Raw genomic sequence first — 17,465 nt, forward strand, 5'->3', positions numbered from 1 at the left:
CGAAGGAAGAGTGAGGGAAGAGCGAGCGAAGATTTGAGGGAAGAGCGAGCGAAGAGTGAGGGAAGAGCGAGGGAAGATTTGAGGGGAGAGCGAGGGAAGAGCAAGGGAAGAGCGAAGGAAGAGTGAGGGAAGAGCGAAGGAAGAGCGAGGGAAGAGGCGATGGGAAGATTCGAGGGAAGAGCGAGGGAAGAGCGAGGGAAGAACAAGGGAAGAACAAGGGAAGAGCGAAGGAAGAGTAAGAGAAGAGCGAGGGAAGAGCGAGGGAAGAACGAAGGAAGAGCGAGGGAAGTGCGAAGGAAGAGCGAGGGAAGAGCGAGGGAAGATTTGAGGGAAGAGCAAAGGAAGAGCGAAGGAAGAGCAGCTAAAGCGCGAGGGAAGAGCGAGGGAAGAGCGAGGGAAGAGCAAGGGAAGAGCGAGGGAATAGCGAGGGAAGTGAAAAGCGACGGAAGTGAAAGGGAAGAGCGAGGGAAGTGAAAGGGAAGAGCGAGGGAAGTGAAAGGGAAGAGCGAGGGAAGTGAAAGGGAAGAGCGAGGGAAGTGAAAGGGAAGAGCGAGGGAAGTGAAAGGGAAGAGCGAGGGAAGTGAAAGGGAAGAGCGAGGGAAGTGAAAGGGAATAGCGAGGGAAGTGAAAGGGAAGAGCGAGGGAAGTGAAAGGGAAGAGCGAGGGAAGTGAAAGGGAAGAGCGAGGGAAGTGAAAGGGAAGAGCGAGGGAAGTGAAAGGGAAGAGCGAGGGAAGTGAAAGGGAAGAGCGAGGGAAGTGAAAGGGAAGAGCGAGGGAAGAGCGAGGGAAGAGCAAGGGAAGTGAAAGGGAAGAGCGAGGGAAGTGAAAGGGAAGAGCGAGGGAAGTGAAAGGGAAGAGCGAGGGAAGTGAAAGGGAAGAGCGAGGGAAGTGAAAGGGAAGAGCGAGGGAAGTGAAAGGGAAGAGCGAGGGAAGTGAAAGGGAAGAGCGAGGGAAGTGAAAGGGAAGAGCGAGGGAAGTGAAAGGGAAGAGCGAGGGAGGTTAGAAAATGCAATTAACGGAGAGGAGAGATGAGATAGGAGAGGTCTAATTGAGCAAAACCCCAATTACTGCTTTATTATGAATGACTGTCTAGAGGTCAGGGCCCAAAACGGAGGAACATTTCTCACTTCAAAACACAGGCAAAAAAGAGCAATATAATATTCCAGGAGTTACTGTGAAAAGAGAAGGTGTAGATCCTGTTCCACACATGGTTTAGTTGTCTCCCCAAACTCAGAAAAACGAAAACAAAGATCCCTCTTCCCTGGTGAAATTGCTCACTAAATCAGCTCTCTAGAGCAACCAGTTGATTGAGTAATGCAGTTCTTACAAGTCTGTTTCCTGAAATATTGTGATGTAAAGGAAGTGTGAGTAGAGGGGGGGATTATTTTCAGGAAAAATGTGAAAAAGCTTGACTCAAATAGAATTTGCTCCTCCAATCGCCCGTCCAGAGCGCGTGACTTAGTCTCATGAAAGATATCTGGCAGACAAAATGTTGCCGTTTCAAAGCTGGTGAGCAATGAAGTTCACAAGTATAAAATATGCAAATGAGACGAGAGGGCATCTCTCACACACACACACACACACACACACACACACACACACACACACACACACACACACACACACACACACACACACACACACACACACACACACAGCACACACACACACACACACACACACACTTTCATGCCACCAAAAATAGGCAAATAGTATGTGCGAGCTATCCCACAGTTGTAGAATTTCCAGACGAAAAGGGAAAAAGACAAACGGGAGTGTGTGTGTGTGTGTTTGCATATGGGTGTGTGTGTGTGTGCGTTTGCATATGGGTGTGTGTGTACTGTATGTGTGTGTCCTGCCCAGTGATGAATCTGAAAACATAGCGTCAGCTGACATTCTACACATCCAACACAGCAGGCCTGCCCTTTCAGGCTAATAGAAACAGCAGCCAGATGACAGACTCTTTCATTACCGTTCCCTCTCTCCCCCATCCTCCTATTACCGTTCCCTCTCTCCTTTATCCCTCCTATTACCATTCCCTCTCTCCCCCATCCTCTTATTACCGTTCCCTCTCTCCCTCATCCTCCTATTACTGTTCCCTCTCTCCCCCATCCTCCTATTACCGTTCCCTCTCTCCTTTATCCCTCCTATTACCATTCCCTCTCTCCCCCATCCTCCTATTACCGTTCCCCCTCTCCCCCATCCTCCTATTACCGTTCCTTCTCTCCCCATCCTCCTATTACCGTTCCCTCTCTCCCCCATCCTCCTATTACCGTTCCCTCTCTCCCCCATCCTCCTATTACCGTTCCCCCTCTCCCCCATCCTCCTATTACCGTTCCCTCTCTCCCCCATCCTCCTATTACCGTTCCCTCTCTCCCCCATCCTCCTATTACCGTTCCCTCTCTCCCCCATCCTCCTATTACCATTCCCTCTCTCCCCCATCCTCCTATTACCATTCCCTCTCTCCCCCATCCTCCTATTACCGTTCCCTCTCCCCCATCCTCCTATTAATGTTCCCTCTCTCCTTTATCCCTCCTATTACCGTTCCCTCTCTCCCCCATCCTCCTATTACCGTTCCCTCTCTCCCCCATCCTCCTATTACCGTTCCCTCTCTCCTTTATCCCTCCTATTACCGTTCCCTCTCTCCCCCATCCTCCTATTACCGTTCCCTCTCTCCCCCATCCTCCTATTACCGTTCCCTCTCTCCCCATCCTCCTAATACCGTTCCCTCTCTCCCCCATCCTCCTATTACCGTTCCCCCTCTCCCCCATCCTCCTATTACCGTTCCCTCTCTCCCCCATCCTCCTATTACCGTTCCCCCTCTCCCCCACAGCCAAACACACAGCCAAGACAACGCAGGAGTGGCTTTTGGTCAAGTCTCTGAATGTCCTTGAGTGGCCCAGTCAGAGCCCGGACTTGAACACGGTCTTTCATCTCTGGAGAGACCTGAAAATAGCTGTGCAGCGACACTCCTCATCCAACCTGATCAAACTTGGGAGGATCTGCAGAGAAGAATGGGAGAAACTCCCCAAATACAGGTGTGCCAAGCTTATAGGGTCATACCCAAGAAGACTTGAGGCTGTAATCACTGCCAAAGGTGTTTCAACAAAGTACTGAGTAAAAGGTCTGAATACGTATGTAAATGTGATATTTCAGTTTTTTATTTTTAATACATTTGCAACATTTTCTAAAAACTTGTTTTTGCTTTGTCATTATAGGGTATTGTGTGTAGGTAGATTGATGGGGGGGTAAAAAAGATTTAATACAATTTAGAATAAGGTTGTAACGTAACAAAATGTGGAAAAAGTGAAGGGGTCTGAATACTTTCCAAATGCACTGTATATCTCAGTAAAGGATAGATTGGGGGAATCAGGATCAAGAAGAGATACGCACCCGGGTTAGCCCCCACAGTTGAAACTTGTCCCCCCTTAGTTTTAGTTTTATGTCCCTATACAAAAATAGCAAAGATTTCAAATGTTTGAGTGACAGGTTGGCGCCAAATCTGTATCTTCACTGCGCTTTATCAGCACCATGGACTGAGAACCTGCCAGAGTGATAAGGGGAAAGCCACTGGGCGGTTATGTATGACTCCTTTGGGTTTCCATAAAAATCATGAAAAACCCTGCTCATCTGTGGTAGGCTACGTGAATAATGTGATACACCTCCGCCTGGAATGTTTTATTTAGATTTAGAAGGACGGGGTCACAGTTAAAGCGCCCCACCACTACAGAGTTTAGTTAGCTTCTCAACTAGCTGTAAAAGGTCTTAGTTATTAGCCTATTTAGCTCTAACCAGCTAATCTGCCACAATGGATATCAGAAATCAAACCACCGAGGCCACCACCAAGCCCAGCAGCGATGATGCTGCCGAACTCCAGCTAGCACCAAGTGCAGAGCCTACCAGCCCTTCCACAAGCACCGCCAGGATAATGGCTCCACATCCACTTCCACCTCCGACTGTCCCTGACAATTTTTGGAACAGAGTAGCCAGCCCAGATTAGCCTATTGAATCCTACCCTTGCTGCAGGTTTTCTGTCCAAAATCCTTAATTTAATAGCAACTGGTTCATAGGAAGATATTGGCTGGAATACCCAGTAGATGTGTCAAAAGCACTCAATGGTCTCTGCATTTGAACTTTTATGTTTATAGTAGTGTAGTGTGATATAAGCAGAATTCAATATAATTCCAATGCAATAACCCAAATGACGCCCCTGGGTATAGCTACATATTCGTATGTTTCATCATAGCAATAGATAGTCTATATTCTGTTTTTATGGTAGTCCATTGCTTGGTTGTAAATGGAACTGTACGTATTGGAAACATGTTTACAGTAGGCCGGCATTGATTAAATGATTACGTGGGTGGGTTGAATTTGATCGACAGAAGTTTATTGTGGAATATCGCAACGTGTTGCTGAATTAATGAGCTGCATGATTTTCCATGTTTGAAGTGTAAATAGGCTAAATATAGATTGTGTCATACCTTTATCGATCTGATATTTAGATTGTAGGCCTATAGTGCACCTACCGCTAATTTGTTCTGTTCACATTCATTCGTTTGCATTCGCAGTTGTGTCGATATTCTAACCCAAATTGCTATTTAGTATTTTTGTTTTGCATGAGTAACTAGGCTACTAGTTTCAGCATTTAGTTTGCATTATTTTGGTAAGACGCTGTGTGTACGGCTGCATTCACATAGGCTGTTTGTAATAGGTGAATTACTCTATCTATCTTGTAGCCTATAATAATTGTCAAATGGCCTTGCTTTAGTGGCAACCTGTCACTTCAAAAGCACTCAATGGTCTTGGAGTCTCTGAATTTGAACTTTATGTTTATTGTGGTATAGCGTGTTATAAGCAGAATTCCAACGCAAGAACCCCCCAAAATTGTGCCTCCTCACTGATTTCAACAGCCCCCACTTTAGCCTGGAGGGATACTTCTCTGAACAATTATTTTCAATCCTGGTTCAAGAAACCCACAGGGTGTGCTGTCTGTCCTTCTATCCTGCACAATACATCTGCTATCAAGTACTCATCATGTCCTTCTATCCTGCACAATACATCTGCTATCAAGTACTCATCATGTCCTTCTATTCCTGCACAATACATCTGCTATCAAGTACTCATCATGTCCTTCTATCCTGCACAATACATCTGCTATCAAGTACTCATCATGTCCTTCTATCCTGCACAATACATCTGCTATCAAGTACTCATCATGTCCTTCTATTCCTGCACAATACATCTGCTATCAAGTACTCATCGTGTCCTTCTATCCTGCACAATACATCTGCTATCAAGTACTCATCATGTCCTTCTATTCCTGCACAATACATCTGCTATCAAGTACTCATCATGTTCTTGGTGAACTGAATTAGGGTTGTGTTATTATGGCAAACAAATGACGTCTTGCAACAGAAAATAAAAACATGTTTCTTATTGGACAAGTTTAGATAGTACGTCCCTGTTTCACACTGTTCCCGCACACCCTGTGGGTCACCAGAACCCATAACACCTACTGTAACTGCTCTAAAAAAGATTGACAGTGAAAAGTGAACCTTAATGCGTTGACAATGTGGGAGCAGCAATGCAGAAAGACAAACACAGAAAGACAAACACAGAAAGACAAACACAGAAAGGCAAACCGCGGGAGGCTGTTTCCACTTACTCCCCATAATCCTGCACAGGCTCTCAGAAACATGGGTGTGATGTTGGTTCAGACAAAATAGCAATGAATATATTTGAATAATACATATTCAAATGAAAATAATGTGAATTTGAGATTAACTAGAAAACAGGGAGAGGACAGGGAATCCAAACACACATTCAAGCAAGTGCATGCCTACTTACATAGGGCCAGGGCACTTAAGAAACACACACACACACACACACACACACACACACACACACACACACACACACACATAAACATAAACATAAACATAAACAGAGAGACACACATAGACACAGACAGACAGGCAATGACTCTAGAGCCGTCAAGTCTGAGGGCTGTCAAAACAATACAGTGTCAGGATGGACGGGTGGTTTCTTACCTTCGATGGCGAAGGGCTTGCCCACAGTGAGCAGCTTGCAGTCTGCGTCGATGGACACCTCGTAGTCCAGCAGGGCCTTGTCCATGATGAAGGCATCAAGCTGAGGGGGATCTACCCTTCAACACACAGGGAGAAGGGGTTATACACATCCCAATCACCACACACCATACAGGCCAAATCTCAATCATAAAACACCAAATAGTCCACGTCCCAATCACAACACACCAAATAGCCCACGTCCCAATCACAACACAACAAATAGGCCATGTCCCAATCACAACACAACAAATAGGCCACGTCCCAATCACCACACACCAAACAGGCCACGTCCAAATCACCACACACCAAACAGGCCACGTCCCAATCACAACACACCAACTAGGCCATGTCCAAATCACCACACACCAAACAGGTCACGTCCCAATCACAACACACCAACTAGGCCACGTCCCAATCACCACACACCAAACAGGCCACATCCCAATCACAGCACACCAACTAGGCCACGTCCCAATCACAACACAACATACAGGCCATGTCCCAATCACAACACACCAACTAGGCCACGTCCCAATCACAACACACCAACTAGGCCACATCCCAATCACAACACAACAAATAGGCCACGTCCCAATCACAACACACCAACTAGGCCACGTCCCAATCCCAACACACCAACTAGGTCACGTCCCAATCACAACACACCAACTAGGCCACGTCCTAATCGTTGTAAACCACAAACCAAAAAGGCCAAGTTTGAAATTGACCATGTCTCAATCCTACGCACCACACATCAAAAAGCTCCCTCATTCCAGATTCAGCACATGGCCCTCGTCACCATCATGTTTATACTTCATGTCTCAGTGTAAATGGGGGGCTCAGAATCAGTCCTCCAGGGAAATTGGACAGAAGGAGAAGGGTAAAGCAAAGCCATTAGATATATGTTTTTTGTCACATATTAATCGCCTGTCTGACTAAACAAAACCGGAATGAATGCAGACAGAGTACAGTGCCCAAATCAGGCCCTCAACTTCCATTATGATGCTGACTCCTGACTAGGCACATCAGCTGAACCAGAGAGGATTATGGGTCATGGGAACTATCATAATTGAGGTTCAAGATGTCAAAACTGCACATTATCAAATGTGTCAGCTTTGGAGTCCTCTGACTTCAGCTTCAATTGTAAGGAGGGGATGACCTCTTCGGTAAGAAATCAACAGTGGATATTACCAGCAATTTTCTGGCACTTTGGCTGTTTAATCAAGCCATCCATCAAAACTCTTATTCCAGAAGGGATCAACTTGTCACGTCTACTCCCGCTCCCGCTCCCCCTCCCTGGTGCTCAATGTCGACCGGTTTACTAGCCACTGGTCCTGGCAACCCATCATTATGCTCACCTGGCAACCCTCATTACACACACCTTCAGGTAGTATTGTTTATGTTTTCCTTGTTACATGCTGCTCTTGTTTTGTATTCGTTCCATGGTTGTTTTCATTAAAATCACACTACACTTGCTTCCAGACTCCCTGGGTCTACGTTACAGAATACTACCTCGAAAATATGGAAGCAGCAGAATATATATATAGATATATACAGTGGGGAGAACAAGTATTTGATACACTGCTGATTTTGCAGGTTTTCCTACTTACAAAGCATGTAGAGGTCTGTAATTTTTATCATCGTACACTTCAACTGTGAGAGGCGGAATCTAAAACAAAAATCCAGAAAATCACATTGTATGATTTTTAAGTAATTAATTTGGATTTTATTGCATGACATAAGTATTTGATCACCTACCAACCAGTAAGAAGCCCTCCTGTTCTCCACTCATTACCTGTATTAACTGCACCTGTTTGAACTCGTTACCTGTATATCAAAATATCTATATTTTACCTGTATAGTAAATACTTGTTCTCCCCGCTGTATATATATATATACAGTGCCTTGCGAAAGTATTCGGCCCCCTTGAACTTTGCGACCTTTTGCCACATTTCAGGCTTCAAACATAAAGATATAAAACTGTATTTTTTTGTGAAGAATCAACAACAAGTGGGACACAATCATGAAGTGGAACGACATTTATTGGATATTTCAAACTTTTTTAACAAATCAAAAACTGAAAAATTGGGCGTGCAAAATTATTCAGCCCCCTTAAGTTAATACTTTGTAGCGCCACCTTTCACCTTTCACCTTTTTTTTACACCTTTTACCGATTACAGCTGTAAGTCGCTTGGGGTATGTCTCTATCAGTTTTGCACATCGAGAGGTGAAAGGTGAAAGGTGGCGCTACAAAGTATTAACTTAAGGGGGCTGAATAATTTTGCACGCCCAATTTTTCAGTTTTTGATTTGTTAAAAAAGTTTGAAATATCCAATAAATGTCGTTCCACTTCATGATTGTGTCCCACTTGTTGTTGATTCTTCACAAAAAAATACAGTTTTATATCTTTATGTTTGAAGCCTGAAATGTGGCAAAAGGTCGCAAAGTTCAAGGGGGCCGAATACTTTTGCAAGGCACTGTACATCCCTGCGGAGGTGCGAGATCAGCTGTTGACCTGGGCACACACATCCCTCGCCACTGGATATCCAGGTATCACCCGCACCATCCAATCCCTTTCTGATAAATACTGGTGTCCCACTTTGGCACAGGATGTCGCCTACTATGTCAACTCATGTTCAGTATGTACTCAATCAAAAAATTCCCCTTCACGTTCCAGCAGGGAAACTACCTCCCCTTCCTGTCACATCTGTCCAAAGATTTTGTCACTGTTCTCCCCTCCTCTGATGGTTTCACCACCATTTTAGTGGTTGAGGACAAATTCTCTAAATCCTGCCGTTCTGGTCTCCCTACCACTCTCCAGGTCTTTGAGGCACTGTTCCAGCAGGTCTTCCGGCACTATGGCCTTCCGAAGGACATCGTCTCTGACCGTGGCCACAAATTCACGTCACGGGTATTGAAAACCATAATGGAAAAGCTGGAGGATACTTCCGGGTACCGGCCTCAGTCTAACGGGCAGGTGGAGATGATGAACAAGGAACTAGGGAGGTTCCTGAGGAGTCACTGCCAGGACCGGCAGGGAGAGTGGGCCCGATTCCTTCCCTGGGCGGATTACACCAAGAATTCATTGCGTCACTCCTCCAAGGGCTGACTCCCTTCCAGTGTGTTATGGGTTATCAGCCGGCCCTGGCTCCGTGGACCCCGAGCCAGACTAAAGCTCCTGCGGTGGAAGAGTAGTTCAGGCACGCAGAAGAAGTTAGGAAAAATGCCTACATGAGGCTCCAGCGTGCCATCCGCCACCAGAAGAAGCAGGCAGATCGCCACTTCAGTGAGGCTCCCGTGTTCCATCCTGGTGATTGCATCTGGCTCTCCACCAGGAACCTCCCACTCCGCCTGCCCTGTAAGAAACTGAGCCCCTGGTTTATGGGGCCGTTCAAGGTTCTCCGGAGGGTCAACAAGGTGACATATAGATTACAGCTCCCCACAAACTACCGAATCTCACCCTCTTTTCATGTCTCCCTCTTCAGGCCAGGCTGAAGCCGCCTCCCACAACACCCTTCTAAGTTATTTTGTAACACAATATTCAAACATGTCTATGTGGATACTGGCTAACCTTGTCAAAAGATTTTTACAAAACTAAGATAAAATAGGAGGATCCACAGTCTACACAATCACAAGTTCACATGACAGTTGTCTTCTCTTTCTTGGTCTAAATTGAACTATAACCTTCCACCTGAGGATCAACTTTGCAGCCTTGTGTCTCTAGAGAGTCAGACAACACACGTAGAGAGACAGTTTTTTTGTGTGTGCTCCCTTTCCCATTTGATCTTGTTTTGAAGCAATACCACTGGCCTCTCCTCTCCATTGCCTTTCTCTTCTGCCTTCCTTGATGACAGACCTTTCTTTGAGGAACACAACAAACACTTCTCAATGAGGAAGACAGAGCAGACAGAGAAAGTATCTATCTACTCTGTGCTTGACTTGATCCACGTCTGGCCAAATAACTTAAATAACACTTATAAACACCCATGGATACAATCAAACGTAGGTTAAAGTGCCTTTAAATAGTATTTCTATGGATGTAGCTCAGAGTTGCCATGGACAATCTTACTCTAAGAGTGATACTGCAGGTGCAGGCTTTTTGTCCCAGCCCCACTCGAACACACCTGATTCTACTAAGCAGCTGCTCATTAGGACCTTGATTAGCTGAATCGGGTATGTGAGTGTATGGCTGGAACAAAAGCTTGCACACCCTGTAGCGCTCCAGAAGTAGGGTTGTGATCTCTTACTTGAGGGTGGACACTCCATCGGGTGTGGTGGGCTCATTGTAGCGCCTCATGTACTCGTGCATCTCTGGGAAACTCTTCTTCATGTACTCCTCAGCGCTGCTCTCCCTCACCGTGCCAAACCTGAAACCATGGGATGGGTGATGGAGCTGGGGTGGAAGGGAAGAAGGTAGAGGGGAAAGGGAGGGAGAGAGAGGGAAGATTAGAGAGATAGAGGGTGAGGGAGAACGAGATTGTGGCGGGAGAGAAGAGTTAATCATGAAAAGAAATACTCACCTTGGCGTCGTGGATCCCCGATAGCTCCTCGAAGGTCTTCTCGCCGACCATGACGGCGGCCAGGTTGGCTGTGTAGCTGGACAGCACCAGCAGGCAGAAGATGGCCCACAGGTTCATCAGAAACCGACCCGTCCAGCACTTGGGCGTCTTGCTGGAGACCGTGCGGCCAAACAAGATGGCATAGCAGAGGTTGAGCGCAGACGAGTAGGAGAAGACACGCAGACGGTTGCGTCCATGTGGCGTCATGCCAAACGGGCTCTTCCACTCATAGAGGGTGAGAAAGAGGGCGGTGATATGCAGCGCCACAAAGATGCCCACCCACATAGACCAGTGCAGGGGCCACATGAAGGCGCCGATGGGCGCCGCCGTGTCCTTGCTGCGCACCAGGATGCCCAGCGAGGTGGAGAAGAAGGGCGAGGTGAAGTCGATGACACGGCTGCGTACTGAGTTAATACTGAATGAGGTGACGGCCATGTCGGCCACGCCATTGAGCAGGTCACCCACCAGCCCAGTCCAGCGACCGCTTTTCGATGCACCGTACTTCCCGTCGCCCACGATGTACAGGTCGTACTCAAAGTGCATGTCCTCTGACATTTTCTCCAGCAGGTCTATGCAGTATCCGTAACAACACTTGCCGTAGTCCGTGGGCAGGAAGGTAGAGTTTCCCGTGGCACGCTCACTGAAGTAGCGCTCCAGCATATCTGAGCTGTTTGTCCCCGCGTCCAGGCAATACTGTCCTGCCGGACAGTTCCCGTCCTCATCCACCTCCCGAGTGAATACGAAGGGGTGCTCCACTAGGGTGACTACCCGCACCCGGCTGCCTGCCACAGGACTGCCGGCTCGCCACCGGCCCCCGCCCCAACTCCCCTGGCCCTCCCCCCGGCCATGGCCCTTGCCATTGTGCCCTTGCCACAGGCCCTGGTCCTCCACCTCCAGATGGCCCCCCTCCCAGCTGCCCACTGTCACCCAGGTGGGCTGGCCCACCGCGTCCCGCTGCAGGCTCCAGATGTGGAATCGCTGAGAGGTGAGAACTCGGGATAGGTTCCTCTGCACCGTCACCGGCCCCGTCAGCCCTGAGAACGATGTGTTGGACAGGAACCTATAGGCCAGAGGAGATCACATTAGATTACAGGACTTCATTACCCTTCAGGCTATTTAGTGCATGCATTTGAGTCCCAAGATATTGCATTTCCTAGATGATTTCTATGGTGTGGTGGCGGGGGGAGGGGAACATGGACTTCTGGCCACAGGGATAGTGAGTCAGAGTGTACAGTATCAAACTCATTTCAGGAAATGCACAGTGAACTCCAAAATGTGATCTGATTGTAACCACCTACACCTCTTCTCTCCACACCTGACCTGCAGCACAGTCCAGACAGGCACCTTAGCTACTGTAGCACAACGTGTCAAATGCAGGATTGGCATCTATTGAAGCCAAACTAATCCATCCTGCACCTGCAGCAAGGCCAACAGTGTATACCATCACCACTCTGATTGACAGCTAGTCATTTCCCCATGGCTAGGATTGGCTATCTTTCTGGCTGACACCTATTTGGCCTCACCCCAGACTCTGAATGCCAGGCTCTGCTTAGTTGAGCGAGTGAGTAGCTAATTTACATGTGAAAACCTGCCCCAGTTCATACATTTCTGCCTCGGATCCATGGTGAAATGCTAGCCCCTAGCGGTTAGCCCTTCAATGAATTACGACATGGTGGTTTAGCTTAGCGCTAGCGGTTAGCTTAGCAAAGGGGTCACTTCAGGAAATACAGATCCAGCCAATCCCATTGGCTGAGGGTAGCTGTGACAGTCATGTTGTGTCAGGATGAATGTGTGCAGCCATCAATAACTGAGATGACACCATGTGATCGCCGCTGAACTTCTTTCATCGAAAATTCAAAGGTAATTTGTCTCCAAACCTTTAGGTCATTAATTTCTCTCTGTCTCAGCCTACATCCCCCTCCTCCCATCTTTCTTCTCAACCCCACACAAGGTAAAAGGAGCTGGATGCTATTACATCATTACATTGAAAGGCTATGTGTTCCTCTTTAACAGTAGGCACAGGTTGCAATTACTTAAAAGCATCCACCTCCCTCACCTCAACCTCTTTGGGTTTCTATATTTCTCTCATGATCCATTCCTTCCTCCCCTGAAGCCCTCTTCTCTCTCTAATAGTGGCTCTGTTATGTAGCTGTAATTATATGTCTAGGTGACATTATGATTATCATGGAGTTGTTCTTGAGCAAATCGCAGTTATCTCGACATCGTCGATCTTTACTCTGCACTAGGCACCCAGTCAATCCCATTAGTTAGATGGCCCTCCTAAATGACTTGGTTGAACTGAATATAGTTTTATTATAGTTATAAAGGGGTGCTTTCCAAAATGTTGTAATCATTCTCCTCTGCGTTGACGCCCCAGGCAACAAACACTACTCCTGAAATGAAGTGCTAACTCCTTACTGCTCAAAATGACTTGCCTCTTTCAGCCAATTAATAAATACAACATGGTGCTCTAGCATTCCAGACCCACAAGCTATTGCATCATTTCTGGTGTATCGTTTTTTCAAACATGATATAGCTGAGCCTAGTTACAATTGGTCCAATTGAAGCTCATTCTACTGTGTTTTTGTGCTGAGACGCTGGCTGCATGGCTAGGTTGCGCAGCTGTTGTTACTCTGGTTTGTGGCAGATACAGCAGTTGTAAAGCTGTGTGCTGCTGTTGCTCTGCACTGCTCTGAGCCACGCAGAGACAGAAAGGACTGTGGGCTCTTTTGATAAGGGAGCCTGGCTGCCCTGTTGGGGAGGCAACTGACTGGAACTCATGAATAAAGCTTAAAACTCTACCCTCCTCCACTTCATGTTTGTATTCCAGCTGGATGAGTGCATGTGTGTGCATGTGTTTGAAAGAGAGTGTCTGTCTGTCTGTCTGTCTGTCTGTCTGTCTGTCTGTCTGTCTGTCTGTCTGTCTGTCTGTCTGTCTGTCTGTCTGTCTGTCTGTCTGTCTGTCTGTCTGTCTGTCTGTCTGTCTGTCTGTCTGTCTGTCTGTCTGTCTGTCTGTCTGTCTGTCTGTCTGTGTGTGTGTGTGTGTGTGTGTGTGCACATGTGTGTTTGCACGTGTGTGTGTGTGTGCACGTGTGTGTTCGTGCATGCGTGCGTGTGTGTGAGAGAGAGTCTGTGTACGTATGTGTACAAACACACTCCAGCCTCTCTCCAAACACTGGAGGCTGCATCTATCATTGTGTTTAGAAGAGCTGCTCTGTGGTTGGGGGTGACGAAAAGTCTGACCTCAGCAAGAGATAGGCCTATTTGCAGTCTCCTGCGAACACTGACACTGGGAGAGAATCACTACTTAACTGTCTACAGCACTTACTGAACCAATTCGTTATAATAATATGGACCTGAAAACACTATTCAGACACAACTTGGCTAAAAGGAGATGCAACAGAATGCAATACAACAGTATGCATGTGTGTGTGTGTGTGTGTGTGTGTGTGTGTGTGTGTGTGTGTGTGTGTGTGTGTGTGTGTGTGTGTGTGTGTGTGTGTGTGTGTGTGTGTGTGCGTGCATGCATGCGTGTGCGTGCATGTGCGTGTTGGTGTATGTACACTGAGTATATAAAACATTGAGAACACTTGCTCTTTCCCATGACAGACTGACCAGATGAATCCAGTTGAAAGCTATGATCCCTTACTGATGTCACTTGTTAAAAATCCACTTCAATCAGTGTAAATTAAGGGGATTTTTAAGCCTAATCATAATTAAGACATAGATGTGTGTGTGCCATTCAGAGGGTAAATGGGAAAGACAAAATATTTAAGTGCCTTTGAAGGGGGTATGGTAGTAGGTGCCAGACGCACCGGTTTGTGTCAAGAACTGCACGCTGCTGGGTTTTTCAAGCTCAACAGTTTCCTGTGTGTAACAAGAATGGTCCAACACACAAAGGACATCCAACCAACTTGACACAACTGAAGGAAGTGTTGGAGTCAACCCAATATTAGGAAGGTGCTCCTAATGTAACAGCACTTACAGTTGACCGGGGCAGCACTAGCAGGGCAGAAATTTGACTAAATGACTTGTTGGAAAGGTGGCATCAGTGCCACGTTGAAAGTCACTGAGCTCTTCAGTATGGGCCATTCTGCTGACAATGTTTGTCTGTGGAGATTGCATGGCTGTGGACTCGATTTTATACACCTGTCAGCAACGGGTGTTGCTAAAATAGCCAAATCCACTAATTTGAAAGAATTTACACAAACTTTTGTATGTATGTATGCCTTCAGAAAATATTCACACGCCTTGACTTTTTCCACATTATGTTGTGTTACAAAATGGGATTCAAATTGATTTAATTGTCATTTTTTCGTCAACGATCTACACAAAATGCTAACATTTGTAAAACATTCATAAAAAATAAAACACTAATATATCTTGATTAGTTAAGAATTCAACCCTCTGAGTCAATACATGTTAGAATCATCTTTGGCAGCGATTACAGCTGTGAGTCTTTCTAGGTAAGTCTCGAAGAGCTTTCCACACCTGGATTAAGCTAAATTTGCACATTATTATTTTCCAGATTCTTCAAGGTCTGTCAAATTGGTTGTTGATCATTTCTAGACAGCCATTTTCAGGTCTTGCCATAGATTTTCAAGCAGATTTAAGTCAAAACTGTAATTCGGCAACATTCCCTGTTGTCTTGGTAAGCAACTCCAATGTATATTTGGCCTTGTGTTAGGTTATTGTCATGCTGAAAGGTGAATTTGTCTCCCAGTGCCTGTTGGAAAGCAGACTGAACAAGGTTTTTCCTCTAGGATTTTGCCTGTGCTTAGCTGTATTCCATTTCTTTTTATCCTAGAAAACTGCCTAGTCCTTGCTGATGACAAGCATACCCATTTCATGATGCAGCATCACCATGCTTGAAATTTCGAAGAGTGGTACTCAGTGATGTGTTGTATTGGATTTGCTCCAAACGTAACACTTTGTACTCAAGACAAATAGTACATTTCTTTCCCACATTTTTTGCAGTTTTACTTTAGTACTTTATTTCAAACAGGAAGCATGTTTTGGAATGTTTGTATTCTGTACAGGCTTCCTTCTTTTCACTATGTCATGTAGGTTAGTATTGTGGAGTAACTACAATGTTGTTGAATCATACCCAGTTTTCTCCTATCACAGCCATTAAACTCTAACTGCTTTAAAGTCACCATTTGCCTCATGGTGAAATCCCTGAGCGGTTTCCTTCCTCTCCGGCAACTGAGTTAGGAAGGACGTCTGTATCTTTGTAGTGACTGGGTGTTTTTTTTACTGCTCTACTGAGGGACCTTACAGATAATTGTATGTGTGGGGTACAGAGATGAGGTAGTCATTCCAAAATAATGTTAAACACTATTATTGCACACAGAGTCCATGCAACTTTTGTATGTGACTTGTTAAGCAAAGTTTTACTCCTGAACTTATTTAGGCTTATTTAGGCTTGCCATAACAAAGGGGTTGAATACTTATTGACTCAAGACATTTCAGCTTTTCATTTGTAATTGATTTGTAAAACATTCTAAAAACACAATTCCACTTTGACATTATGGGATATTGTGTGTAGGACAGTAACACAAACTCAACATTTTGTCCATTTAAATTCAGGATGTAACACACCAAAATATGGAAAAGATGAAGGGGTGTAAAGATTTTTGCTCATCTTTATCAAGGGTGCCAATAATGTTGGACCTGACTGTGTGTATGTATGTAAACTATTCTTTTAAACCTCCAGAGGCTTTGTGAGTTAAAGGTTCAACGTAAACCAGCCTTACCTGGCAAGGTACTGTCCGGAGGAGGGCACCTCGTGCTTGTTGGGTTTGTCGTAGCAGTTGACCATGTTCTGGATGAGCGCCAGGTCTGGGCGCACCACTGTGGCCGCTGACACTGCCCGGCCTACCAGCTGGAGTGCGTCGCGGATGTAGAAGTCCAGCGGCTTGCGCTCCACTTCACCGTAGGCCAGCAGACCCAGGGGTAGGCCGATGGAGTGCAGGGCGTCGGGGCTCAGTGGGTAGCCCAGCACCCAGTGCACCATGGGCAGCATCAGCCCCAAGTCCTGGGCGCTCCGCAGCACCGCCGCGGCACACTCTGGGTCGCCCCCAAACAGCAGCACCGCAGCCGGTGGTGGGATCTGACTTGGGCCCTGCCCCCGGAAGTGTTCTGAAAGGAAGTCCTGGATTTGGGATTCTGCTGGGCCAGCACGGGTGAGGTTGAGGAGGGCGCGGAGTTGCCAACGGTTTGCACCACAGCCCAGGTGGCTCTGGAGGTCCAGTAGTTCCAGCAGGCCATCCTCCTCCCAACCCTGGCACAGCACGGCCATGCGCTCCTGCCAGCCGCTCCGCTGGAGGACGGCCAGCAGCAGCTCCGACAGGCCCGACGGGGGGATCCGAGTAACCATCTGTAGGTGGAAGCGGTTCTGGGAGGAGAGAGAGAGAAAGAATCAGAAACCGTTTCAGATCCAAAGAAAAGAACTGGAGCATGAGTCTCACAATTGCTGTAATCAAACAGCATTGCTCACCCTTTGTAAAGCACAACTTTGTTGGAATATGACATAGTGGTTACATTTGGCAAAGCAATCTACATATGGTCTTCACAATCTCTTCAGTATGGTTAGATTCTGGGTTAAATTTGGAACATTGTTATACTCAGAAGTATAGTATCTGAAGAGTGAAAGAGACTAGTTTTTACATCAGAAGTTAATGGTTATCTGTAGGAGCCAGATGGCTTTGGAATGTGTTGGGTGGACGGGAGGAAGTCACAGGATTGCTATAGGGGATACGGATGGACATCTGTGGGTTAGGCAAATGAGGGGTTGAGGTCAGGTCAGATCCTCTTA

The 17,465-nt window shown here is 46.5% G+C and overlaps 1 protein-coding gene across 1 annotated transcript in view; it reads right to left on the bottom strand.

Moving 5' to 3' along the window:
• Positions 1-17,041, bottom strand: part of LOC112253266 (glutamate receptor ionotropic, NMDA 3B-like) — a 27,595-nt gene extending 10,554 nt beyond the window's left edge. The window contains exons 1-4 of the mRNA XM_042323019.1: positions 16,405-17,041; positions 10,610-11,708; positions 10,337-10,482; positions 6,051-6,166 (exon numbers count right to left, since the gene is read on the bottom strand). Of these exons, the coding sequence (XP_042178953.1) occupies positions 6,051-6,166; positions 10,337-10,482; positions 10,610-11,708; positions 16,405-17,027 (1,984 nt within the window). The 5' untranslated portion in view covers positions 17,028-17,041. The remainder of the gene's footprint in view (positions 1-6,050; positions 6,167-10,336; positions 10,483-10,609; positions 11,709-16,404) is intronic.
• Positions 17,042-17,465: the final 424 nt, after the last annotated feature.

This window comes from Oncorhynchus tshawytscha, linkage group LG06 (assembly GCF_018296145.1).
Source record: "Oncorhynchus tshawytscha isolate Ot180627B linkage group LG06, Otsh_v2.0, whole genome shotgun sequence".
In the NCBI taxonomy this organism is placed as follows: domain Eukaryota; kingdom Metazoa; phylum Chordata; class Actinopteri; order Salmoniformes; family Salmonidae; genus Oncorhynchus; species Oncorhynchus tshawytscha.